Raw genomic sequence first — 27,645 nt, 5'->3', positions numbered from 1 at the left:
CCTCCCCGTCTGGAGCGGGGCTGCTCCGGTCACGTGGTGCAGGACTCCGCGAGTCACGTGCCGGGGGGGGAGTCCGGCGTTGCCTTGGCAGCGGCGGAGGCGGCTCCAGTGCAGTCGGCGGGGCTGAGCGGACCCCCCCGGGCACTGTCTGCCCCCGCCGCGGTGCGTGAGTGCCGGGGATGCCGGGGGGGAGGGAGGCGCGTGGGCCCCCGGGGTGCGGTGGGGGGAGGCTCTGGGTCCCCGGGGGGGGGCTGCAGCATCTCTGCCGCCGGTAGCGGGGAGCCTGGGGGGCTGGGGGGGCTCAGTGCCCGGGATGCTGTTGCTCGTGCCCCGGGCTAAGGAGAGGGCAGACGTCCGAGACCCCCCCCGGCCCCTTGTCACAGGGGCTGTAGCCCCTTTAGGGTCCCAGGCCACTGAGGGGGGCTAGGCCAGGCCATGGCGCCGGGGGGGCTGGGGCAGCGTGTACAGCGGGGTGCTGCTGAGAGCCACTGATCCAAACCCTTCCCGGCCCCCCTAGTCCCGCTGTGCACGCGTGGCCAGGGGGGTCCTGAAATCCCAGCGACGCCGATGTGATTCATTGAGCACACGATCAGGCAAAGCACGTTGGCAGGTGCGAGAAGGAAACGCACCTGTCGGCCGGAGTGGTCTCCTCCCTACCTGACTGCAGAAGTCCCTGGGGGTGCATTTAAAATGGTCTTGTAGGCAGCTGAGCTCTAGGGCAAGGCAAAGGCTTTCCCCGCCATATCTGCTGTGGTGAGGGCTAATGTGGGACAGAGTGAGGTCAAAAACAATATTAACTGGCACTGGCAAAAAGCTTCCATAGGTTCTACTGGCATGAAAAGTAGTGGGGAGAAATGCATCTCTGTGATAACTCTTCTGAAGTCAGTAAAGCTACCCCAGGAATGAATGTGGCCCAGTTAGTTTGCAGGTTTGTTTGGAGGTGTTGGTTCCAGGATATGAAAGAGACAAGGTAGGTGAGGTAATGTCTGTTGGTCCAATAAAAGATATTACCTCACCTACCCTCTCTCCCTTGGCCCAATTTGACTATTACAGTGGTTCTCAACCAAAGGTCTGGGGCCCCCTGTGGGGCCACGAGCAGGCTTCAGGTGGGCCTCCAAGCAGGACCAGCATTAGGCTTGCTGGGGTCCAGACAGAAAGCTGAAGCCCCATTGCATGGGCCCGAAGCCCAGAGCCCTGTCATTCGGGGTTGAAGTTGAAGCCTGAGCGATGTAGCTTCATGGGGGTCCCCGGTGGTGTGGAGCCCCAGGCAGTTGCCTTGTTTGCCACTCCCTAACGCTGACCCTTGGTTTTATATGCAGAAAAAACAGTTGTGGCACAGGTAGGCCGTGGAGTTTTTATATCCTGTTGAGAGGGGCCTCAGAAAGAAAAAGGTTGAGAACCCCTGGACTATTAGACTGGAAGAGTCTCCTTATGGAATTGTGGCTGTCTTGTCACTTGGTCCAAAACATGACCTAGTGCTGGTGAATAGACTTTGGAGAACACTACTACTACGCTGACTTAGATAATAGTGCTCTTCCATATCTGCCTTAACTTTCGTTTCTTTTCCATTCTGCGAGAGGCAACGGCGGGTGGTCTCCCGTCTTGCAGTATGACACAGGCAGGACCAGGATTCATAGAATAACTCTGCCGCTCTATTCAGATACCCAGCTAGTGATTACTGTGCAGTAAAACCGTTCTGTTAAAGACATCATCCATACAGGAATCTCCTTCTGGGTCTCCTATCTCAGCCCTCAGAACCATCAAGTCATTTCCCTCTGCAGTCAGAAAAGGTGCTCCCACCAACTCTTTTGTTGCTTATCTGGCATTTGCCTTTGCTTGTTGCAGTGTTGTTCACATTCATTTTGGGTGATCTGTCCAGCTACTTGCACTCAGAGAGTCACAATCCTGTACTAACGGTATTTTTTGAAAAGAGAAGATTATTATTCACCTGTGAATCTGCTTCTTGAAAATACCATGCTGGAGTCTCACCATGTGGAGCCTCCTTCTCCTTTGTTTGCAGGGATGTTTCTGAGGTGGTGTCATTTTGGTCTGGTTTTTATTGTCGCGTGCCTTGGGATGTTTTTATAGACATTTTATCTGATTCCTGAATGGAAATAAATTGGGAGGTCTTGCTTCCTGCACAGTTCAGGAGCTGAGTAGGAATGCTCCAAGGGCTGAGACTGTAGCTGCTGTTGCAAGCTGACCAGGAGGAGGGTCTTGCACTCTAACTATCACCATGTCAGAGGGCCAAAATCTGAAAGAATTTGCAGAGCACAAGACTCAAGAGTGAGAATCCTCGGTCATTGTATCTGCAAAATAGTAGAAATTGCTGGTAAGCAACTTTCCCTTGTTTGCCATAGCAACTTTATTCCTGGTTCACCACGGCATGTAGAGATAGTATCCATGTTAAAATAGTGTGTGGAATGAAGACAGTTCCTATGTATTGTTGGCACTTGAGTGACATTTACTTCCATCACTGCTTGAAACCCTGGAGAAAATACTGGTTTATTAGTTATATTTGTAGTCTCCATTTGTACTTCATGGGTGTGAATAAAAAGTAACTTGTGCCAAACTAAAGGCAAGGTGCTTTTGACCTTGAAGCATGGTGCTGAGATGAATTAGTACCACGTCATGTGTGTTCCTTCTAGCTACGTATGAATATTCATAGCATTAAAATGCTGATGTGGTCCAGTTCTGCAGTAGCTCCTGTGTGTTACTCTCATTGAGGTCAGTGTCAGTCTTGTTGGTACAGGGTTGATTGCAGGATCAAGGTCTCTGTTGTTTATCTGAAACCTCCTCATTAGGATATGAATTTCAAACTTGTGTCAGAGTTCACAAACCCTGCTCAGTTAAATTCTACTATATGTCCATGAGTAACACTGTGATCATAATCCAAGAGGTTGCCTTTTAAATAACAATAAGGTTAACTCATAGTATTAATGAAGGTGACGTTTGGGTCAGGGCCAGTGTTGTATATGATCACTTGAAAAATAGTCTTGCTGATTTAACTTGCTTTTCATACAGTTGGTTGAATCTGATGATGTTTGAATATTTATGCAACTACATAGTTGAGAAGTAAAACCTGATTTCCCCTTAAGAGTCACATCTTTTTCTTCACTAAGCGAGGCTGATAGAAATAAAGAAGCACAAATATTGGCTGATAAGCATTGAATGGGGTGAGTGGATTAGGAAATCCATAGCTGTCCCTTTCAAGGTGTCAGCCAGTTCAACTGCTGTACGCTATATGTCATTCAGCTCCTTTCGTATTTTTGCAATCTCAGGTGGCGAGAGGAATTGTAAAATGAATTGTGATCCATGATGTGATTGTTACAGTTCAGGGCAGCTGTATTTCCCCTCTATGGTCCAGCAATGACACCCATTTTTAGGCTTCCAACTCCCCCTTGTTACCTCTCTTGAGTAGAGACCCACTTCCCTTTACCATGTACCTGGGCTTTTCCCCAGGCTGCATGGTTCCCTGCCTACATTGTGGTATTCTCAGCAAACCAGACTTTCTAAACAGGCCTGCATCTCTACTTTACTTTCTCTTTGAGTGCTTATGATCTGCTTAACTGCCAGCCATTATGTTACCACACAGCTGTTTGTAAGCAAGCACATTTATTCTTAAGGTGTAGGCATTAAAGTGAAAACATATTAAAACAACAAAAGAACCAACACACATGCTAATAAATCATGGGAAATCATGGGAGACGGGGGAGATTCCAGAAGACTGGAAGGGGGCAAATATAGTGCCCATCTATAAAAAGGGAAATAAAAACAACCCAGGAAACTACAGACCAGTTACTTTAACTTCTGTGCCAGGGAAGATAATGGAGCAGGTAATTAAAGAAATCATCTGCAAACACTTGGAAGGTGGTAAGGTGATAGGGAATAGCCAGCATGGATTTGTAAAGAACAAATCGTGTCAAACTAATCTGATAACATTCTTTGATAGGATAACGAGCCTTGTGGATAAGGGAGAAGCGGTGGATGTGATATACCTAGACTTTAGTAAGGCATTTGATACGGTCTCGCATGATATCCTTATCGATAAACTAGGCAAATACAATTTAGATGGGGCTACTATAAGGTGGATGCATAACTGGCTGGATAACCGTACTCAGAGAGTAGTTATTAATGGCTCCCAATCCTGCTGGAAAGGTATAAGAAGTGGGGTTCCACAGGGGTCTGTTTTGGGACTGGCTCTGTTCAATATCTTCATCAACGATTTAGATGTTGGCATAGAAAGTACGCTTATTAAGTTTGCGGACGATACCAAACTGGGAGGGATTGCAACTGCTTTGGAGGACAGGGTCAAAATTCAAAATGATCTGGACAAATTGGAGAAATGGTCTGAGGTAAACAGGATGAAGTTCAATTAAGATAAATGCAAAGTGCTCCACTTAGGAAGGAACAATCAGTTTCACACATACAGAATGGGAAGAGACTGTCTAGGAAGGAGTATGGCAGAAAGAGATCTAGGGGTCATAGTAGACCACAAGCTTAATATGAGTCAACAGTGTGATACTGTTGCAAAAAAAGCAAACGTGAATCTGGGATGCATTAACAGGTGTGTTGTAAACAAGACACAAGAAGTCATTCTTCTGCTTTACTCTGCGCTGGTTAGGCCTCAACTGGAGTATTATGTCCAGTTCTGGGCACCGCATTTCAGGAAAGATTGGAGAAATTGGAGAGGGTCCAGAGAAGAGCAACAAGAATGATTAAAGGTCTTGAGAACATGACCTATGAAGGAAGGCTGAAGGAATTGGGTTTGTTTAGTTTGGAAAAGAGAAGACTGAGAGGGGACATGATAGCAGTTTTCAGGTATCTAAAAGGGTGTCGTCAGGAGGAGGGAGAAAACTTGTTCACCTTAGCCTCCAATGATAGAACAAGAAGCAATGGGCTTAAACTGCAGCAAGGGAGATTTAGGTGGACATTAGGAAAAAGTTCCTAACTGACAGGGTAGTTAAACACTGGAATAGATTGCCTAGGGAAGTTGTGGAATCTCCATCTCTGGAGATATTTAAGAGTAGGTTAGATAAATGTCTATCAGGGATGGTCTAGACAGTATTTGGTCCTGCCAGGAGGGCAGGGGACTGGACTCGATGACCTCTCGAGGTCCCTTCCAGTCCTAGAGTCTATGAGTCTAATAAGCTCACACACCAGAGCCTGCAACCCCTCCCCCTCCCCAAATTCCAACAAGGACTGTGGTAGGAGTCAGTCCTTCAAAAACCACACAGGGGATTTTCTGTGGTTACAAGTTCATACCAGCCTTAGCTCAGAATAGGTTAGTGTTTCCTTTATACAGTTTGGGCCTTTGACCATGTCACTCCAGGACAGGTAATCAGTAGACAGTGGACCCCCCTTCAGCATGTAGCTTCAAAAGGCTGGACTTTTGCAAGACTGGAGGTGGGAATTTGCATTTGCCTCCCCCTAAAGATTCCCCAGGCAAACCATTTGACAATGTTTGTCCGAAAGTCCATTTTTTCTGGCCCATTGTTCAAAATAGGCCTCTGAAGTTCATAGGACTTCCCAGGTTCAAATCCCATCTTCCCCGCAATGTTACTACATACAATCCCAGCCCACATTAATACATAAAATTTGCCTTTGATACAATGAACTCGAAAGCTACTTAAATTTAATTCAATAAGGTTTTTCAAGGATACTGCAGGAAATTGCCATCCTTTCAGGTCAATTTAATTGAAAATGCTTCAATTTAGAAAATAATTAGAATGGACACACTGAATACAGTAGCCAATATTACAGCAGTGCTTTAATAAGAAGCTTTTGAGACACACCCATGATGCAGCATGGAATTAAACTGTGTCACTTTGGAAACAAAGTGGAAAGAACAAGCCAGATTTAAATTGAAAAAATAAGGGCAACCACTTTAAAACAAACGGGTGGGGGCGGCAGAATTAAGCAATGGTTTAAAGTTGAATGCAAACTGACAGCAACCTAGAGATACAAAGTTCAACTGTCACCAGCCCATCCTGAACTTATGCTGAAAGTAGTTCACAGTTTTACTTATGTCGTCTTTCCCCTTGCAACTCCCATAGGCATTTGCAGCAGTTACAGATGAGCCGGGAGTAGAGATTAGGGCTCTATGTGTCATGGAGTCTAGTTTACATCTACCTCCTGAGGGTAATTTTATTTTTTAATGTAGCTTTTTACTGAATTCCTATCCATACATCTTATACAAATCAGGCTAATAAAACAGTCTCTGGGATTGCCCTCTTTTGTTCAATGGTTCATTCATGTTCTTTCTGTTGTTGCTATCCTGAACATGCAAATATTTTATTTCTCTAGCGTTGCTTTCATCATGAGTTCCGAGTTAAATGTCCCGGCGGATCCTGCCACTCCTGCTTGCGGCTCTGAACCTGGCACAAAGGGCATGGATTATCGGGACTGGGTCCGGCGTAGCTATCTGGAATTGGTCACTTCAAATCATCACTCTGTTCAGGCCCTCGCATGGAGAAAACTGTACCTGAGCCGAGCCAAGCTCAAAGCTTCCAGCAGAACATCTGCTTTGCTCTCTGGATTTGCTATGGTATGTGTTTCTAGTTGCTGGATTGTGAATGTTGAGTTGTGTAAAACCCTCCCCTGTTAATAGGGGTTGTGCATAGAGGAGGACATTCCATTTCCTTGTTAGGTGGTAAGGAATCCGAGTGTGTGCGTTTTTGTTTGTCTGCTGTTGAAAGGTTTTAACATAGAGGGCAGCTTTCTCAAGACACCTCTTGCAGTGTTGTGATATCAGCTGCCTAGAAATAGTCTCAGGGAGCCCCCAGACCCACACCCTAAAGTATCAGCTGACTTGTCGCTAACTGGCAGCCAGCAAGTCTCTTTGGCATAAACAGAACACTTGCATAAGATGATGGAGTGATGAACCTCCCCCTTATCTAACCTCTGGATCTCACTCATTGGTGGATGGAATTGAAACTCCTATCCCTATGCATGCACAGCAGATATGTGTGGTAGTGAGGAGGTGGAGGAATAAACACTGCTCAAGAAAATGGAGACCTGGTATTAGGGCTCTGTTGGTTCCTGAGGGCTTGTCCTTTTCATATGTCCATGTAAAGAGGTATGTTGTGTGAGTGAGGGGGGCATGAAGGGATTTCAGGACTGAAGAGAGAGAGAAACAAGATCCATAGAAAATTTTTGATTTGCTTGTAGGGTTTTTTTTGTTTGTTTGTTTGTTTTTTTTTTAAACACTGGCAATTTTTTCTCTGAGTTGCAGGGGATTTTTCTGGGGGTGACAGGGGGAAGCAATAGGGGTTATATTTCCTTTTGCCTTTTTGTGGTTCATCCTCTTCCTGCTGATTATTTTTTCTTTTTGGATATAGTATATATGTGTGTATTTACAAATTATAGTAATGTACAGTAGAACCTCAGTTTGACAGACTGCATGGGGAATGAGGAGTTCATAAAATGAAAGTTCATAAACTGAACATCTCAAAATTACAATAGATAAGTTGTACATAAGTTGCAGTATGGTGCACTGGATCACTTTCTTCTGGTCCTTCAAACTACCGCAAAGCAATTTCCAATGCGCTGAAGGCATCAGAATATGAAGGGATGTCAACTTGTTCTTCACTGACATCACTTTTGCTCTGTGTGTGTGTGTGTGTGTGTTGTTTTTATTTCCTCCCAACCCTTACCAGGTCAGGAAAAATGATTCGTATAGTTGGTTGTTCATAAGATTGGTGTTCCTAAAATTAGGGTTCTTCTATATGGCAAGTTGTAACTTCTTTTGTATTCTGAAGTAGCAGATGGAAACTTCTAACTGCAAAAAGTTGCAGATCACTGATCCAACGTATTTTTGTTAGATCCTCCAGAATAGCAGCTTTCTTGATGTTAGGTCATATCTATGGTCGGAGTGCTATGCCAGTATAGGAATAGCAGTATACTATACCAGCCAAGCGCTTCTAATGTGGACACAGGTTATACTGGCAAAACTGTGCTTGTACCTGTATAGAAAAAACACTCCCGTGAGCGAAACAAGCCTGTACTGCAAGAAGCAGAGTTTTGCGGGTATAGTTGTGTTTGTGCTAAGAACTTCTGACAGCATAGCTCTGTCAGTCATGTATGAAGAGGTATGTTCCCTTACAGACAGAGAGATGCTGGTAGAAGTCTGCAGCGTAGCCAGGGCCATCCCTAGGGTAGTGTGGGGCCTGGGACAAATCAGCCCCCGCTGGCTTTGGGGCCCCGCTCTGCATTGGTGGCTGGGACAGATCCAGCCTGGTGCTGAATCACCTGCTGCTGGCAGTTGCCGGCGCCTACTGTTGGGCTATTGTTGGCCATAGTGCCAGGGCGGCTCAGGGCTCCGGTTGGGGTGCGGGACTTGCAAAGCCCTGGTCGCATGGGGTGGCTTCGGAGCCCTGGTCACGCGGTGTGGCAGCCGTGAGCCCGGGGATGCTGCACCACCCTCCTCACCCCTAGTTCCCATGCCTATGTCTTCCAGGACTGACTGAGATGGCTAAGTGCACTGGCCCACAGGGCCCCCCCAAAGTGAGGGGCCCAGAGCGGTTGACCCGATTTGCTCTACCCAAGAGATGGCTCTGAGTGTAAAAATCGATAGTTAATAAGTTGGTTATTAGAACATAAGAGAGGATACTGGGCTAGACCCAGTACGGCCAGTCTTCTGACAGTGGCCGGTACCAGATGCTTCAGAGGGAATGAACTGACAGGGCAATATATTGAGTGATCCGGCCCCTGTTGTCCCCAGCATCTCAGTCAGAGATTTAGAGACACCTAGAGCATGGGGTTGTATCCTTGACCCTCTTGGCTAATAGCTTGAACTTATCTCATTCTTTTTTGAACCCAGTTATACTTTAGGACTTCATAATGTCCCCTGGCAATGAGTTCCGCTGGTTGACTGTGCATTATGTGAAGAAGTACGTCCTTCTATTTGTTTTAAAGCTGCTGCCGCTTAATTTCATTGGGTGACACCTAGTTTTTGTTATGTGAAGGGGTAAATTACACTTTTCTACAGAGGTGCTGGAACTAGGGGTGTTGGGGGGTCTTGTCTTGTCTTGAAGTAGTAATAATAACCAAATATGTGGTTTCTGCGTTCAGCACCTCCACTATAAAAATTGTTCCAGCACTCCTGCTTCTCTAGTCCTTTCTCCACACCATTCATGATTTTGTAGATGTCTATCGTAGCCCTTCTCAGTTGTCTCTCTTCTAGGATGAACAGTCCCAATCTTTTGAATCTCTCTGCGTATGGAAGCTGTTCCATACCCCTGATCATTTTTGTTGCCCTTCTTTGTTTTTTTTCCAATTCTAATACATACTTTTTTAGATGAATACTTGAGTGAATACCATCTGGTCCTGGTGACTAATTTGTCAATTTGTTCCAAAACCTCCTTTGCTGACACCTCAGTCTGGGACAGCATCTCAGACTTTGAAGGACTGGCTCAGGTGTGGGGATCTCCCACACATCTGCTGTAGTGAAGACTGATGCGAAGAATTAATTTAGCTTCTCTGCAATGGTCGTGTCTTCCTTCAGCGCTCCTTTAGCACCTCCATCATCCAGTGCCCAACTGATAGCTTGGCAGGCTTCCTCCTTCTGATGTACTTAATTTTTTTCACTGTTAGCTTGTGTGTCTTTAGCTAGTTGCCCTTCAAATTCTTTCTTAGCCTGCCTTATTTTATTTTAAAATAGATTTTACGTGGCTTGGTTGTACTTTTGCACGTAACTTTCCAGAGTTTATTCCCCTTTCTGTTTTCCTTACGAGAATTTGGCTCTTAGGCACTATTAGAATCTATAGGTAAAATCTGCTTCCTTTTAGTAGTATTTAGCATAATTGTTTGTCTTTAGAGACAGAATTCTGTAGTAAGAACAGTGTCATTATCCTAGCTATAATGCATTCTGCAACCTGATCTAGGCAAACAGACCTTCTATGCCCCTGTGGAGTGTCACTGAAATCCACAGAACTTCTCCTTGGCTCAGGGTCGACCCACATAGATCTGTTTGCAGGATCGGAAATCACAGTGGCCACTTTAAAAACAAAACACTACTTCTCAACTCCCTGAACACAAACAGCAATGGAAAGTTCTCAGCAAATATACAGTATAAACCATCTGACTTCTATTTATGGCATGTTCACAAGGTGTTTAGAGGTCTCTGCTAAAATTATCCACTTCACTTCATGCTATTGGATCGGTCCCAAAAGGATTCTTGCTCCTGTTAGATTTTTTTTTTTCAGTGCAACTGTTGTGAGAACTTCAGAGCTGACTCCAGGGAGCACAGATGGTTTGGGTATATTTAAAAAAAAAAATGGAAAGAAAATAGACCAAAATGACTTTCATTTTGGATGGCGTATGTTTACATTCAAAGAAATGGAATCTCTGGTCTTGGGTATTACCGTACTTGCAATATGTTTTCTTCATAAACCGAACTTTCAGAATATAGGGATTCCTTTAATTTGTGCAAGTTTGTTACTAATTTTTCTCCAACTGATAGAATTGAGCATCCCAGTTAACGACCATGATATCTCTTGCAGCCAATTTATTTCTGCTGCAGTAATTTGGTAGGCAAATACTTATTAAGCAGGCTGTGTACTCTGTCCTAAGAGAGACGACAATCTGTCTATTGAAGGAAGTAAAATGTGTTCCAAAGTCTTATGTATACTTACATAAGTCCAAAGTCATGTAGTATAGGATGCGGATTCAGATATTTTCACCACTCGGCTGCTGCTTCCAATTCAACACAGATCAGTAGTGGCTGAAAATTGTTACAGCTGATAGCTCTTTAATGATCTATGTGAAACAAGCTGCTAATCTGGGTCCCATTCCTATTGGGCAGGCATCTCATCACACTGATCATCACTAATTGGTGCTTTTATTGGCCGTTTTAGCAGAGAGACCAAAGACAGAATAGGTTTGGAAGACAGAGCTCCTCTTTTTCCTATAGGTGTATTCCCTTTGAGTCTAGTTTGAGGCATGTTGTCAGGGCAAGTGCGGAAGATCTGCATTGTCACTCCACCTGGCCTGTGACCACTGCAAACAGAGGGCCTCTGGTACCCATGCTGTCAGTCTAGCACTTCTCAGAAGCACTAATTTCACTTTAAAAAGAAAGATCTTCAGAAATCCCCTTCATCATTTTCCTGGCTGAGATAACAGCTGCTTCTGCAATCGGCCTCCTTTGCTTGTTGTCAGATTGCTCTGAGATTTGTCCAGGTTGTTTTTCCCCCAGTAGATTCACTGGCCTGACTATTTGCAGAGGCTGCCCAACCATGTGCCTGACAGTAACATATTTGTGTTCAGTTACCATCAACATCTTGCCTCACAGCATCAGTCCTAGCCCCATTTCTGAAGATGAGAGGATTCTCTGTAATAGTGCTATGGAGAAGCCAGGGAGTATATTGAACTAAATAATGTGATAATGGAGAAACAAATCAAGAACTCAGTCCTGCAAGGACCCTGAGCCCTTTGCCTTGCCCAGCAAAATACTTAAGTGCCTGCTTAGCTTTAAAGGCATGAGTCGTCTCACTGATTTCAGTGCTGCAACTCACAAGCTTATAATTAAGCACCTGCTTAAGTTCTTTGCTGTGTCGGGCAAATTGCTCAGCAAATTGGGGGATCAAACTCTAGGTATCTCTAGCTACATTTCCAGGGACATGTTAAGGGAGTATAGGGCCCTGAGGTCATGGTGAGACAATGTGGTGTTTGATGTAACACCTATGTTAAATATTGAGAGCCTAATGACACCTGCAGTTTAGGAACCCAGAGGCTATGCTCTCCCAGTGGTCCTTGCCAGTCATTCTATGTCCCTATATGAAGAAGGAAACTGCAATCTCCTTTCTGTCCTAACTCTTGTGTTTAAACGGTCTGATCCTGTGCCTGCCTCCCTCAAGGTCAGAGTTTATTTTCTCTCAAAGATGTCCACCAGTGACTGCTTGAATTAACGATTCCAAGACTAACTTCGAGCTGCCTAAATTTTCTGGTAATATATTTTATTTTACAGAAAGAGATGAAAATAAACTCTAGGTATAAAAATAAACTTGACTAAATGACTAATATGGAAAACTTTTTACCAGGCTGACTGATCCTATGCTGAATTACATGTACTGAAACAGTTACCAGGACTTCTAGCATATTAGTTTGTCCTTTTTCTCTGATCTTGGCTGGAGAGCAACATGACAGCCTCTGAGGGGAAAAGTGCTAAGAGGACACTACGTTTCTTCAGTACTTGTTTGGGCTAAATAAAACCCCTTCCTCCTTTTCTTCCATCTCCTATCATCCGTCTTCCTCTGGACTGTTGTTGTTTACCTGTGAAACAGACTGATGACTCTCTGATATCTTAAAGATTCATCGGTTCACACCACTAAGGCCAGCCTTAGGTAACGGTAGTGTGAGAGGAGCACCCAATCAGCTGGAAACTGTTGTCCGCACAAAGGGTAGTAACTGCAAGTGGAAACTGATATTTTGACAAGCCAGGCTGATTATATAGGATTTAAGGCTTTTTATTATAGGTAAAATTCCTGTCTAATATGTTGAACACTATATATGTCCTTTGGGTCTGGTACCCTCCCTCAAACAACGGTATAATTTTTCCAGTCAAATATGGTGTGGTTGACATGCAGCATTGTAGAACAGCAAAGTGGAGAAGGAGAGTCCTTTTTCACTTTGGAACTCAAATATTTGAGGACTGATGGGTCCCTCCTTGAATCAACACAGAGAGAATTACAGGGGGAGAATGTCTGCAAACATATTTCAAACAACAAAACATACATTTTGGTTAAAAGATTTGTGCTTCTAATGAATGGCAAAGCTAATACCTTCATTAATCCTGTCAACATATGAAGAGAGCTCATTTTTAGAGCAAATGAGCCCTGAAAAACTGTTTGTAAACACTAGTGAAAAGATACATTGTTTCAGGAGTATCCAAAATACTTGAGATGTATTTACTGAAATGAGAATCATAGGATCATAGACATGTAAGACTAAAGGGACTTGGAAAGGTCATCTTGTCTAGCTCCCCCATGCTGAGACACCTCCAACTATATCTAGACCATCCCTTGACAGAAGTTTGTCTAACCCAGTGATACTCAGACTGTGGCTTGTGAGTTGCAAGTGGCTGTTTAATGTGTCTCATGCAGCACTAACTTATTTGCTGTGAGAATAACATGTATTATATATAATATACACAGACACTAAGTATGTCCCCCGTCATACTGTTTAAATATGAATAGTACTATAGTAAATGAAACCATGAATTCACACTACTGTGGCTCTTTTGGGTAATGTCGATTGCTAATTTGGCTCCTGAACCACTGAGGTCTGAGTATCACTGGTCTAACCAGTTCTTAAAAACCTCCGGTAACTGGGATTCAACAACCTACCTTGGTAACCTGTTTCAGTGCTTAACTATCCTTATAGTTACAAAGCTTTTCCTAGTATTTAACCTATCTCTTCTTGGTTGCACATTAACCTTATGATTTGTCTTACCTTCAGTGACCATGGAGAACAATTGATCACCATCCTTTTTATAACAGCCCATAACATATTTAAAGACTGTTAGCAGGTCCCCACTAAGTCATCGTCTTGCCAGGACTAAATGTGCCCAGGTTTTTCCTCATAAGTCATGTTTTATAAACCTTCTGACCTTGTTGATCTCCTCTGGACTCTCTCCAGTTTGTTCTAAGTCCAAGAACATGGAGATTCACAATTTCAATCACTGTAGGAACAGGTTTTGTTCAGCTAAATTAAAAATAACAATGTCACCTGTGTATACTGGTATGCTGTATGTATTTGCTAATGTGACTTTCCTGCAAGCTTCTAATCAGTCTGCTGGTGGTTTCAGAGTAGATGGTAGGTAGAATGTGCAGTCACCCTAGCCTAGGCCCTAGTCCTATCCCGCTGAAATTTAATTGCAGAGTTTCCAATAACATGAGTGGAAACAGGATTATATCTCTTGACTCCCAATGCATTTTAAAGGGTCTTGCTAATAGGACGTATCCCACAATAAACAAATTGAGGTATTGTGTAGAACCTGCAAGAGCTATTCAAGACATGTTTCAAATGGAATTTTTGTAAAAGTGGGGACACTTGGCCCAATGAAATCCATTCACCCAGCACTATGGTCAAGCTGTTCATTCTGCCTCCACTAAGCTCCTGTAAACATACTGAGGTCCCTCCTGACAGGGACTGATCTGGTGCTGGTATCCAAAAACCATCCCTGTTTGATCCTCTTATTAACAGACATGGGTGATGGGGCCTCAGTGGAATACAAGATTGGAGAGAGTATGACCCAACACATTTGTTTTTATTCCTTTGCTTACTGAAATGCTTTGCTAATCAGTATGAAATCAATAAATACAGCTGCAAACAAATTTGAACAATATGCTGGAGGTTGACTAGCGGCGACATATAGTATCTGACTACTACTGTTATACAGGGGCATTGCACTTACATCGGTTCTCTTAACTCTGGATTTTCTGAGTGCTTTACAAAGGTTAAATTTCACAGCAAACCTGGGATATAGTTATGCTTAGTATTTTTCTTGTTATAAATGGAGAAACTGAGTCACAGAGCGGATGAGTGACTTGCCTAAATTCACCCAGCAAGCCAGTAGTAGAGGTGGACTGGCATTTGAGTCCTGAAACCCAATCACCTGCTCTGTTGAACATGCTTCTGTTTTTTACATGGAGCTTAACTTAATGAAGTGATAAAACTCAACAGCGTATGGGCAAAATGATCAAATACACTTTATAAAATGAGCTAATTAGCTGTGAAGCTAATTTCTGTAGAGTACATTGGAAACAAAAGTGCACTTTTATATGGTGTTACTAAGCATGCATAACACATCTATCATCCATTTCTTTTGAATATTCAGTAGTTATTGGAAACTGAGAAAGATACAATGGATGGAAGTAAGTTCCTTTATCTGGCTATATTTGTGGTGACATGAAGATGTAAAATAATAGGAGGCACCCATTTAACCAAGGAATAGTTAAACTATTCAGTAGCTTGGGAGATAGTATCACCTATCCAATGACCAGAATTACAGCTTTTCTGACTTAACCCTTTTTACACCAGAAGTCAGTGTTTCCCATCACGTGACTACTAATGATGCAAACTGAAGCTGTGTCATGAACTGCGTGGTTGGCTGCACTGTTATCTGTGCAAAGTTAGACTTGCTGCCTAATAAATTCCCCTTGTGAGCCTTTCGTTTGATGCTATTCATATGGGTCACAGTTTAAGAGAGAGTTTGCTAAAAAAACAAACAAACCCTGCAATGTTGAAATAATTTCCTGTGGGCTCGGATGTAATTTTGTGTGTAAGCCCCGAGAAAGGGAAAGATACAGACTGTTCATGCATCTTTAGAAAAAAAGGAATGATTCATTTAGGCCTCAGTTCAGGAAAGCACTTATTCAGAGCGCTTAAAGCATATGCTTAATGATGCTTTCCTGAACTGGAGCCTTGAAAAGTGAAATATGGGAATTCTAGCAACTGACCATCTGTTTTTTTTTGTCCCTCCTCCCCCCAGGTTGCCATGGTGGAGGTGCAACTAGAGATGCAGTATCAGTACCCCCAAATGCTGCTGATTGCGTTCAGTGCCTGCACAACAGTGCTGGTAGCCGTTCATCTCTTCGCCCTTCTCATCAGCACCTGTATACTACCTAACGTGGAAGCGGTGAGTAACATACACAACCTAAACTCCATCAGCGAATCCCCACACGAACGCATGCATGTCTACATAGAGCTGGCCTGGGGTTTCTCCACAGTCTTGGGAATCCTCCTTTTCCTCGCTGAGGTGGTGCTTCTGTGCTGGATAAAATTTCTGCCTGTGGACTCCATTATGAAAAACGAGACTTCCATCGTTCAAAAGCCCAGTGGCCACGTGGGCTGGCAAGCAGCTCTGGTCTCCACAATCATCATGGTCCCAGTGGGTCTGATTTTTGTTGTCTTCACCATTCACTTCTACCGTTCTCTGGTGCGGCACAAAACGGAGCGACATAACCGGGAGATTGAAGAGCTTCACAAACTGAAAGTGCAATTAGATGGACATGACAGAGGGTTGCAGGTAGTGTGACAGAGGAACAGGGATCTGTTTCAAAGCAAACCATTTTGCTCAGGCTAAGAGCAAAATAAACATTTTGCTAATAGGAGCAACCCAAACTAATTATGGATTATTTGGGGGTCTAACAATCTAAAATGCAAATTGCCTGATTTACAGGGCAATGGGTTCTAGTGCTTTTCCAAACTAATGGGTTCTCTGGCCTATTTCTCGTCCTGCACGATTGTGTACTTAAGTTGATACTGCCATACAGTTAAAAACCAAAACTTTACCTACTTTAACATTATGTTCTGGAGAGTGGTTTCCAAATTGTTATATTTTAACAGTGCAACTTTCTTTTGCCAAGAGTGAAACTACTTGACACTTCAAAAAAAGCCACTGTTTTTGTAGGACCTGTTTGTTTGGGTTATTTTTAAGTGTCTGAGCTCCCTTTCTGGCTGTTCAGCAGCAAACTGACAATGACTGTTTCCAGGGTTGAGGTGATAAGTAGTGCTATCTACTACAAATCTGAGGACATTCTGAACGCACTGCAGAACATGGGTGTTTGTTACCTTTATTATAAAATGAGTATTACAGAAACAGGTCACTAGAATGATACAAGAGGTTAGAAATCAGCAGTCTTAGTACATATGTCCTCCTTTTGCTATCCTCTCTTGCTAGTGCCTAACCCTCCTTTAGAACAGGGGGGAGAGAATTTCAGACTGGCAGAAGGCTGGGAAGCTCTGTTTTTGCCTGCTTCAGTAGTGTCCATTCTTTTACAATGAATGCATGCCCAGGTCTTCTAATGTTACTGATAATGAAAGTTTGTGTGTCCAGGGAAGGCTTACAGGTATTTTTATTTTAACAACAAAGACATTGTTAAAGCAGGAAACTAACTGGGAATTTAAAAAGACCTGGCATAGAATTTCGAAGGACTGGAAAAGCAGATTTAAACGGGTGAGGAAAGATAGCCCATAAGACAGTGACAGATTTCAGCAGTATGCTTTTTTCATTTGCTTTGTATATACCAGAATGAGTCGTGTGTTTTGCTGGCTTGGTTTGTCACACAGGGCTCGGAGTCCAGATCCCGTGCTGCTCCCTTGTTCTTTGTGCTAGTTGTGCCTGAGAGCGTTCAGCATTCTTACTTCTTAGGGAAGAAAGCATCGTGCATTTTCTCAAACACATACGCCTTATGGCACATGAAGCTGTGTTTTTGAGTTTGGGATGAGCTGCAACCAGCCATTCCAAAGGGAAAGCTGTGTGCAGTTAAAGTACTATCACATTTCACTTGTTGGCTGTATTTCAGCAGTGGAGGAAGTGATTTTTGTTTGTGCTTATATAGCTTAGTGAGTGAAACTTGTAAAGCGCTGTAGCATCTTTCTGGTGAAAGTATTAATAAAGTCACAACTAATTACAACTACTTCACGAGGAGGCAAAATATTCTTCTGCAATAAGTAGAATGATTTTAGTTTTTAAAGGAAAAGTAACACGTATTTCAGCTGCAGAAATATGTCAAAATACTTAAGCAAAATGGACCCGTCCTGTCCTGTCTCATCACGCTCAGTAATCTGCAGGCTGCTGCCAGTGCTAATTTCAGGCCCTACTCCTTTGCATTCTATAATAGTTTTACAATTTCTGCCAGTTCTTGAATATTTCTAAAATAATTGAAGAAGTTTGTAATGTTCTATTTCAGGGGTAGGCAACCTATGGCACGGGTGCCGAAGGCTGCACACGAGCTGATTTTCAGTGGCACTCACACTGCCTGGGTCCTGGCCACTGGTCCAGGGGGCTCTGCATTTTAAATGAAGCTTCTTAAACATTTAAAAACCCTTATTTACTTTACATACAACAATAGTTTAGTTATATATTATAGACTTGTAGAAAGAGACCTTCTGAGAACATTAAAATGTATGACTGGCACGCGAAACCTTAAATCAGAGTGAATGCATGAAGACTTGGCACACCACTTCTGAAAGGTTGCCGACCCCTGTTCTATTTAATCCCTTCCCTTTAACCAGTGGCATTTAGGAAATAGGTCAGTGTACGAAGTATCAGATTCCCAGCATGGAGTGTGTGTGAAATAATGAGAACAGCAAGATGAGAATGTATCTTTAAATATCTCTCTCTGACAAGTTCCTGGTAAGCCAACTCCAATCCTTTTTTTTTTTTTTTTTTTCATTTTACTTCAGTCATTCCTGGGCAAGCAGCTTAGCACTTGTCTGTTTTTTTCATACATTATTCTTATCCTCATCAACATGGGCCATGTTTACACAGGACTAGGGTGACCAGACAGCAAGTGTGAAAAATCGGGACGGGGGTGGGAGGTAATAGGAGCCTATATAAGAAAAAGCCCCAAATATCGGGACTGTCCCCATAAAATCGGGACATCTGGTCACCCTACACGCGGCTACCTACTCCTTTCCAAATACACAAGATAAGGATCTTATTCCTGTAAGGGGTAGTTTTAAAATTCCTACTAAAGCTCCTGAATGTAAATTCAGTGAGCTTCCATATCAAATGCTAATGCACTTCCTTATATGTAGCACCTCTATCCTAAGGATCCCCAACATGTTTTGAATGTCAAATGGTAATCTCTTCATCCATTATTGAAGTGTAGCCTCTATTTGACATCGCACAGGTACACTATGCAAGTTTTAGGATGGAACTTTAATACTGATTGCAGTTGAAATTGCTAGGATAGTTTAGGTGGGTAGAGTATAATTACCTGATTTGGAGGTTGGCTAGGACATTAGGGTTGAATTCTGTCCCACCTCACCCCTTTTCTCATCTCACCACAGTAAAAATTAGTATTGACATTTCAAAACCAGATCAGGATCACAGTAATGAAAATCAGAGTTTCGAATGTAGTGGCATGAAATTGTTCACAACCCTAAATGAAGTAGCTAGGTTGACTTAAGTTTTTGGTGTAGATCGGGCCTCAGGCTGTGCCTAACTTTTGTTCACTAGAGCAGTGGTTCTCAACCGGGAGTCTGGGGCCCCCTGGGGGGCCGCGAGCAGGTTTGAGGAGGGCTGCCAAGCAGGGCCAGTATTAGACTTGCTGGGGCCCAGGGCAGAAGCTGAAGCCCCAAAACCCCGAGCCCAATCACGCGGGGCTGAAGCTGAAGGCTGAGTAACTTAGCTTCATGGGGCTCCACGTAGTTTCCCTGCTTGCTACCTCCTAATGCTGGTCCTGCCTTTTATATGCAGAAAAACAGTTGTTGTGCCACAAGTGGGCCATGGCGTTTTATAGGATGTTGGGAGTGGGAGGCCTCAGAATCAAAAAAGGTTGAGAACCCCTGCACTAAAGGCTGTCTCCTGCAAGCCAGTAGGATGATTTGGCCCTCCAGCCAAATCAAATTGTCCTCTGCCATGGCAAATAAAGTCAAAATAACAACAAGCAAGATTTAGGCCACAGCCGTGCCCTGTGTGTGTGTGTGTGTGTGTGTGTGGTCATTAATCCTCCTTGCATCAATAGTCTTTTTACTGCTTGGCTGCAGGGGTCTGTGACAGCTAGGCATTCCTAGACCCTCTCATCAGCTTCTTGCTATGGCTCCTCTCCAGCTCCTGCCCCAAGTGTAGTGGTTCCTTTTCTCTTTCTCCTGTGCCTCTTTGTCTTCTTCTAATGTGTCTTCATCCTCACCGCTCTCACATACAGACTCACTGTTGCGTGTTCCTTAAAGGTTGCATATGGTGTCAGCCACAGCTACAGAAATTGTAGTTGATCCAAAAAACGGGTGTTTGGCAGCATGGTGAAACTCAACCGTTTCCCAAGCAATGTCTGAAGCAGTATGAGCTTGTTTTAATTAGACTTTTGTGAAGGCTTCATGGAGTTGAGCCCTGGTTGGCCAGCTGTGCGTGTCTGAGCCACTATGCCAAAAATTCCAGCAGCTGCTGCTTGTCTTCGCATGAAAGGATTTCCAGTAGTGAAGCTTGTAAGTGACTGTCCTGTTTCCTTCCATTACATTCTCAGTTGTCTAAATTTACCAGTTGTTGTCTTCTGTTTGTTGCATTTTTCCCCACTGCCTCTAGTCCCTCTATTCCAGATTTCACTCCGGGACCTCCCTATACTGTAGAGCGACAATTTGTCTTCAGCTTCCAACTGCTTGCTTCATGATTCCCAGGGCCACATTCTGCTTATATCTAGCTCTGTTCAGGCTTTCTCCCTGGCTTCTTCCTACAGTCTTCTACTGAGCCCCTCATGGCCTCTGTTCCTGATTCTTTGCCGCAGGGAGCCACCAGTGGTTTTGCTGCAGACCCCTGATGACTGCTCTTCCCCAGGTCGTCTTCTGAGTCTTCTCAGGCAGTTCCTTCTTTGGCTCCCTTTTAGCAGGGAACCATGCAGGCCCTGACGCAAGCTGTCCCCGATGAGCCTTCCCAACCAGCTGCTGCTCTTATTAGGTCTGTTTCCTCTGCTGAGGGAAGGAAGCTACCTATCTAGGTACTTAAAAGGCCCCCCCTCTTCATAGTGTCGGGGCACCTCTTATTACTTAAAAAGGTGACAGTGATCTCTCTCTCTCTCTCTCTCTCTCTCTCTCTCACTGCCACCAAGTATCAGGCTTAGAGTATTTCTGAAAAGAATGAATTTGAGAACGAGAGCACTATTGTAGGAAAGTCTAGGGAAGAGATGGGTTTTATACTTGGCTCTGAATACATTGAGGTTAGTGGCTGTTCTGATTTCTTCTGGAAGTGAGTTCCATATTTTTAGTCCAGACCCTGTCTCCCATAGTTAGAAACCTACATCTATTGGTCGACAGTATCATTTTCCCTTAAAAACACAGTGGCTGGGAGGTCCTTGTCACAGAGGGAGATATGTGGTCTCAGGGGTTTGGGATCAGTTCTCTGTACGATTTTGAAAATCAGGACTATGACTTTGAACTGGACTGTCTTCTTCGGGAAGCCAGTGCAGAAAGCAGTGTGTTGGGGTAAGAACATGAGAACAGCCATACTGGGTCAGACCAAAGGTCCATCTAGTCCAGTATTCTGTCTTCTGACAGTGGCCAGTGCCAGGTGCTTCAGAGAGAATGAACAAAACAAGTGATCCATCCCATTTTGCCCATTCCTAGCTTCTGGCAAACAGAGGCTAGGGACACCATCCCTGCCCATCCTGGCTTATAGTAATTGCTGAACCTATCCTCCATGAATTTATCTAGTTCGTTTTTTTTTTTTTTTTTGAACCCTGGTATATACTTGGCATTCACAACATCTTCTGGCAAAGAGTTCCACAAGTTGACTGTGCGTTGTGTGAAGAAATACTTCCTTTTGCTTGTTTTAAGCCTCCTGTCTGTTAACTTCATTTGGAGACCCCTGGTTCTTGTGTTACAAGAAGGAGTAAATAACACTTCCTTATTCACTTTCTCCACACTGGTCATTATTTTCTAGACCTCTATCATATCCCCCCTTCATCGTCTCTTTTCCAAGCTAAAGAGTCCCAGTCTTTTTAATATCTCCTCATATGGAAGCTATTCCATATCCCTAATCATTTTTGTTGCCCTTTTCTGAATCTTTTCCATTTCCAATATATCTTTTTTGAGATGGGGGTGGCCATATCAAGGTGTGGGCGTACCATGGATTTATATAGAGGCAATATATTTTCTGTCATCTTATCTATCCCTTTCTTAATGATTCCCAATGTTCTGTTAACTTTTTTGACTGCTGCTGCACGTTGAATGGATGTTTGCAGAGAATTATCCACAATATCTTCAAGATCTCTTTCTATGCAGAGTTTACTCTGGGAATGAGGTCTTCCTTACTAGATCCAGAGAATTGCAATAGTCCAGCCTAGATGTCTGGCACTTTGATAGATGGGATTGTAATGCCTCTACTTTCCTCCTCTTGCTAGCATTCCTTCAGCCTTATCCAGATTCAAATTCAGCCAGCTGCTCTTTTTCCTGATGCCGATGTCAGAAAGACAATCAGAAAGCTTGGAGGCTGGTTTTCAGTTGATGGAAGGAAGCTGTACAGCTCGGTGTCATCCATGTACTGTTGGTTCTTCAGCCTATGCTATCTCACTAGCTCTCCCAAAAGCTTCACACGCATTGAAAGGAATGGGAAAAGAGCTAAGCCTGGTAGGACGCTTGGTATGAGGGGGCTGGAGGCAATTATTCCTGACAATCCATTGGGTTCAGTCTGAGAGGAAAGACCTGAGCCATTGTAGTATATTTTCCATTCATCTCTGGCTGCTTTTGGAGACTGCATAGGAAGGTTTGATCATGTGCTGCAGAGTGGTTCAGCATACTCACTTAAATCCTGCTTCTTCCAAACAGACCTTGCGATAGGCTGCAGTTGCCTTATTTTGGAGGGAACCAGGTGTGGGCAAGAGAGAACTGGGGCTTCAGATCTTTTTAAAGGCCCAGTTCACGCTGCGACAAGAGGTAAATAATGTATTGGATAGAAAGTTGGCCAAAACCGTGAAACAAGTGTCTATAAATGGCATCTTGCCTGCTGGACAGAAGTTCCTTGTAAGGTATTATACATCTGGGTGGTAGCTTGAGACTTTTCACTTAAAAGTTATGAGTTGGATATAAGAATGTGCACATTTAAATAGTTGTTGTCTCCAGATAGGAGGGGAAAACAATGCAAGCAGATTTCAAGAATCTGGATTGATCTTAGGGAAATGAAGTTTACTCTAGATAATAAGAAATAATAAGTCTAAGGCCAAAGCTGGCTTATGTATTACAGAAGAGTAGTCCAGACCAAAGATTTGGGGATCGTAATAGGGAAAAGCTCTTAAAGGTACAGTGGACTTTGTCGTCTTCTCCTCAATTGTTTCTTTGCAAGTACCTGAGACAGTTAGGATTGCTAAGCAGGTTAAGATACGATAAAATGTGCTTTGGCTCTCTCTGATGGGGACTTTTTGGAAAGATTCGCAAAATCCACTTAGTGGTGTCTTAGTGAAAGCAGAGTAAAAAGAAAAATTGTGGTTTTAATTTTAAAAAGTGGCCCAGTGCACTCTATTGTGCACATGTGGGGTTTCTAACCAAACGATTTTTGAACATGGCTACAAAAAAAAAAAATGGCTGGAGTGTGAAACTTTGCCGGGACATAAATCCCCAGAGGATGTGTGCCTTTGTTTTGAGGAGGAAAGAGATGAGACACTGAAAAACTGATTAAGGAAAAAATCACATCTGAGTATGCTCATGGAGCATCTGCTAAGATTTTAGTAAAGCCTATTGAAACTCCCTCCCTCTTCAACATCACTTAAATTCTCCCTGATAGCAGAGGGCCTAGAGAGGGACATCAGCTGGTGCTGGGACTGTAAATGTGTCAATGGAGGATTTTGCTGCAAGGAAAAGGTAAATAGTGTAGGTGCAGAAAATGCCAGATGCTTCAGAGTGTATGAATAGAACAAGGCAATTATCGAGTGATCCATCCCCTGTCATCCATTTCCGGCTTCTGGCAATCAGAGGCTTAGGGACATTGAGGGTTGCATCTCTGACCATCTCAGCTAACAGCTATTGATGGATCTATCCTCCATGAACTTAATCTAATTTTTTTTAGATAATTCTTTTTTTAACCCAGTTATACTTTTGGCCTTCACAACATCCCCTGGCAATGAGTTCCACAGGTTGACTGTGCATTGTTTGAAGAACTACTTCCTTTTGTTTGTTTTAAACCTGCTGCCTATTAATTTCATTGGGTGGCCCCTGGTTCTTGTGTTATGTGAAGGGACAAATAACATCCATAACACAAGACTTAAATAAACAAATAATTGTCATTGTGCCTGGAGTGGGTCACAGCTAAAAATGCCAAACTCAGGACAGATTGTCAGAAAATAGGGCAGACACCCCTCCTCCCCACAAACTGGTGGTATATTCTGCCATTAGATTTTAACCAAGCCAGTAATAAAATCTGCTGCTGGATCATTTATACTAATTTTACGAGGGAGCCACAAGCAATCCCCTTAGGCATTCCAGCCCCTTATTACCACCCGGACAAACTGGACTTCTGTGATGTAAGGTAATTAAAACGAAAAAACCCACCACACATTAGGGTCTACCCAGGTCAATGGATGCTCAGGACCTTACATGAGAAACAACTCTGTGGCCAATCTTTAGTAAATTAACTAAAGATTTATTAACTAAGAGAAGAAATGATTTATTAAAAGGTTGACAGGTAAAACATATTACTGTTGGATCAGAGAATGTAGTCCAAAATGTTAGCATGCATGTTAAATCTGCTAGTTTCCTATAAGTCTCTCTGGGTTGCCCAAGTAGCTTTAGGACCTCAGTCCTTTTGTTTAAAACTTCCCCAGTCAGAATTCACCATCCAGAGATGGGGTAGGAGAGAGGTGGCCAGGAACCTTTGTTCTCTCCTTTTATATCTTGATCCTTTGTTTGCTGGAAAAATCCTGGCTGTTTCAAGGGGTCGAGCAGTTCCATGGCAGAAGTGCTTTGCCCTCAGTTCCTCATATGAATTTCAAATCTTTGCTTGCCCCTTCCTGCACACATGCCATCTGAGGTGTCTTTACCCTTGTTTACAGCTTCTTTGTCATTCTGAAGAGCTAACCTGTGGGTGTTTCTCAACCTCACATGTTTGAGTTACAAATATATCTCAGCTTTTCATAACTTCATATATAACGATGATACATTCAAACAGGACAATGAGTTTCAGCAAATTATGACTTTTTAATTGATCCCTTACAAGGCACTCTTTGTACAAGATTTATTACAATTTTGCAAAAGTGGTGACCATATTAGTGTAAACGGTCACCTTCCCCTTTAGACTGCATCACAATAATAGTAAAAGACAAATACAAATACAAAGGAAAGGCACCAGACCACAGTAATGCAGCATCAAAGTTTTGACCTTGCAAACATTTGAATATCTTTAAGCACATGAGTACGCCCGCTCAACTCGTCTGTACGTACTGGAAGGGTTGGGGCCTAAGGCTGCTCACTTAAAATCACAGTCAAGATACAAACAGAGTTTTGGAAGGGATAAAAACTCCAGATGCAAGGTTGGAGCCAATCTGATTCTTGGGGATTTGGATGAGACTTGCGTGGGGGCAGACCCCATCTGCCTACTATGGGTGCTGGCATCTTTCTCTGAGGCATCTGGTGGAGGTTCTCTCAGAGACAAGATACAGATGGACCTCAATCTGATCCAGTCTTATAATTCCTATGTTCCTATGATTAAGATGCCTTAAACACAGTGGATGAATTAAGGTATGGCATGCATTTTACAATAGGCGGTAGTAATATGTGGGAAGGTAGAATGCACACCACCACAGAGTTAGTATGCTTGACTTTTTGTGACTTTAGCAATGTATCCTTAATCTCTGACCCTGCAATTTACAACACACAGATGGAGGCTGTGTCCGTGTGAAGCCCTATTGACGTCACTAGAGCGCCATGAAAGCACAATAGGCTGCCATGCAATGTAAATTGCAGGACTGGAGCCTAAGCTCCTTGTCCAATATTTTCCAGTATTTCAGGACATCCATCCTCTTTTCTCTCCCCCTCTCTCTCCTACATCCTGGATTTTAAATTCCCATACCCTCAACATTCCCCATTTCATATCTTCCCTATCCTCCATGCTTTGTACCACTGCCACAAGCCCCTCCCCTCCCATTCCTTGCAGCCAGAGAAACAAAGAAACCAGTTCTATCCCCAAGTGCCTGAACAATCAGACCAGCCCATTTATTTTCTAATTAACTTCTCACCATCAATCTCCTTTGTGTCCACTTCAAAGTTAATACTCTAAATCATTTGATAACCATCTGAATATAGCAAACATCTCCATTAATATCTGTACATACAGTTCAAAGCTCACCTTTGCTTTGATTGTAACAACTGATACCGAGAACAAAATGTTGAATAATTTAAGTGCCAGGAGAAAACTTTTGAAGTCTGTGGGGCTTTTTCCACCTAGTTCCTGTTCCAGTCTTGCTTTTACCTATGCATGGAGTATTTTATGGAATACATATATATCCTAGACTGTATCTAGATGTGTGAATAATAAGAACCCATCCTATGTGAAACTGGATCAAGATTTTCTAAAGTACAGTGGTCTTTACACTGTCATGCTGTTTAAGACTATATTTTTGAAGGCTAGACTGAGTCATCCAGTGTCCTGTATGGACAAAGAAAATATAATAGTACATTAGGATGTTGACCTAATTTAATTAATTTTGACCAAATATGGTAGGCTCCTCCTTTATAAAATGTACGGGATGCAAGTCAATTTGATAAATCTTTTTTTTGAGAAGGAGCCTGTTTTTGAAATGTGTTTACAAGCACTAATCTAGGTTAAGTTTATACTGCTCTGATGGGAGTTACTGTTGCATTGAACTTGAATAGTTTAAATGTATTACATTAACTGCATTAGCAAAGAAGCCCCAAACTCTTCTTAGCAGCTACTAGTTACAGATTAAAAACCTCTTTATACCTTCCACAGATCTCTACAATATTTGATAATCCAGAACAACTATTAATGTCTTTACAATGCTGCCGTTCTGTCTTTTCAGGAGAGAACGTGCATATGCTTTTCACAAATCAAAACAGAGCCACCATGTGTGTTACCGATGCCATAGCAGCATGAAATGCCAGGTTTACAAGTATTGCATTCAGGAGCTCCTTAAACAGGTGCTCATGTCAATGTTTACCTAGGAAAAGTATGCACTAAGATGCAGCAAGAAGCCGTGACCAAATTAAACTTCAGCCTCTCTAAAATACATAGTATAAAAACCTTTAGTTTATAGTTCAGAATATAACAGCATACATTTTTTAAAGGTTAGTTCATTCTGAGTCTCTCTAGTCTGTTTTCCTCAGGGCAGGGACTGTCTTCATTTAGATTGTACAGGGCTGAAAACACAGCCAATAAACACATAGTACAGCGTGAGCCAAAGTATGCACTTCAATTTATCTTCTTGTTATGGAGTTCTGTTCTCCATGAAACAATCTGGTACCTTGAGATTAAAACAACTAGCACATCTAATATTTTAGCAGTGGAGTGAGAGCACAGAGCGTAAGTTAAATGAAGAATGTTTAATGACTGAAATATAAGGACCAAACACTAATTTAAATACTCTGTCTACTGTCGCTTAGTAAGCTAACAGCAAACAGGATGATTTAGGACCATGGTTCCAAAGTATTGTTACATTTACAACTGTGGTACTCAAGGCTTCCTAACTCACTGAACCATGGTACTGCGCTCCAGGATTCTGCCACTGCCTTCCTTACAGTCAATTGGACATGCACTGAATTGAGATGGAGTTGGGAGCACTCCAAGACTCATCTTGCAACAGAGCATGCTATGCAACTGAGTAATAGGACGTAAGTGCTAGCAGTACAAAAGAGATTAGAATGAACTGGTACATTTACCAGAAAAAGTTGGGGGGGGTCTTTAGCTTAAGAGTACAAGTTACACACAATCCTGCTTTCTGATTGGACCAAAAAGCTTGTAGCCTATGGGGGGGGGGGGTGTTTGTTTGTTTGGTTTTTCAAATAGACATGTGGCTGTAGTAAACAAGTCTCATGCACGTTGCATTTTTACAGTAGTATCGGGCACAAAGAATTGTCCTGCCGTGACAGATCTTCCCTGTCACAGTATATTCTTTCCTGCAGAGCGAGGGAATGCTTTAACTGTGTGAAGGGAATGCTTTGCTGTCAGCAAATCTGAATAGCAGCTCATAGTTTCGATGCTTA

General features: G+C 43.0%; 1 protein-coding gene across 2 annotated transcripts; it reads left to right on the top strand.

Annotated features, from left to right (window-relative positions):
* The first annotated feature begins 99 nt into the window (after window positions 1–99).
* Window positions 100–24,408, top strand: ORAI2 (ORAI calcium release-activated calcium modulator 2). Of its 2 annotated transcripts, XM_050929128.1 has the most exons (3): window positions 100–162; window positions 6,307–6,547; window positions 15,491–24,408. In XM_050929128.1, the coding sequence occupies exons 2-3, from the start codon at window positions 6,320–6,322 to the stop codon at window positions 16,034–16,036; spliced, it is 774 nt and encodes a 257-aa protein (XP_050785085.1). In that variant the 5' UTR covers window positions 100–162; window positions 6,307–6,319; the 3' UTR covers window positions 16,037–24,408. The 2 variants fall into 2 exon arrangements, with proteins under 2 accessions (XP_050785085.1, XP_050785086.1); XM_050929129.1 differs by lacking the exon at window positions 6,307–6,547 and having other exon boundaries at window positions 112–162.
* The last annotated feature ends 3,237 nt before the right edge of the window (window positions 24,409–27,645 follow it).

The sequence above is a fragment of the Gopherus flavomarginatus genome, chromosome 19, assembly GCF_025201925.1.
Source record: "Gopherus flavomarginatus isolate rGopFla2 chromosome 19, rGopFla2.mat.asm, whole genome shotgun sequence".
NCBI lineage: Eukaryota > Metazoa > Chordata > Testudines > Testudinidae > Gopherus > Gopherus flavomarginatus.
The sequence above is the reverse complement of the archived record's forward strand: the minus strand, read 5'-3'. Positions and strand labels throughout refer to the sequence as shown.

Excerpts from the sequence above, each read along its gene's own strand:
- ORAI2 (XM_050929128.1), top strand. The coding sequence starts at position 6,320 with ATGAGTTCCGAGTTAAATGTCCCGGCGGATCCTGCCACTCCTGCTTGC. Across the intron at positions 6,548-15,490 it reads TGCTCTCTGGATTTGCTATG|GTTGCCATGGTGGAGGTGCA; the intron begins GTATGTGTTTCT and ends TCCTCCCCCCAG.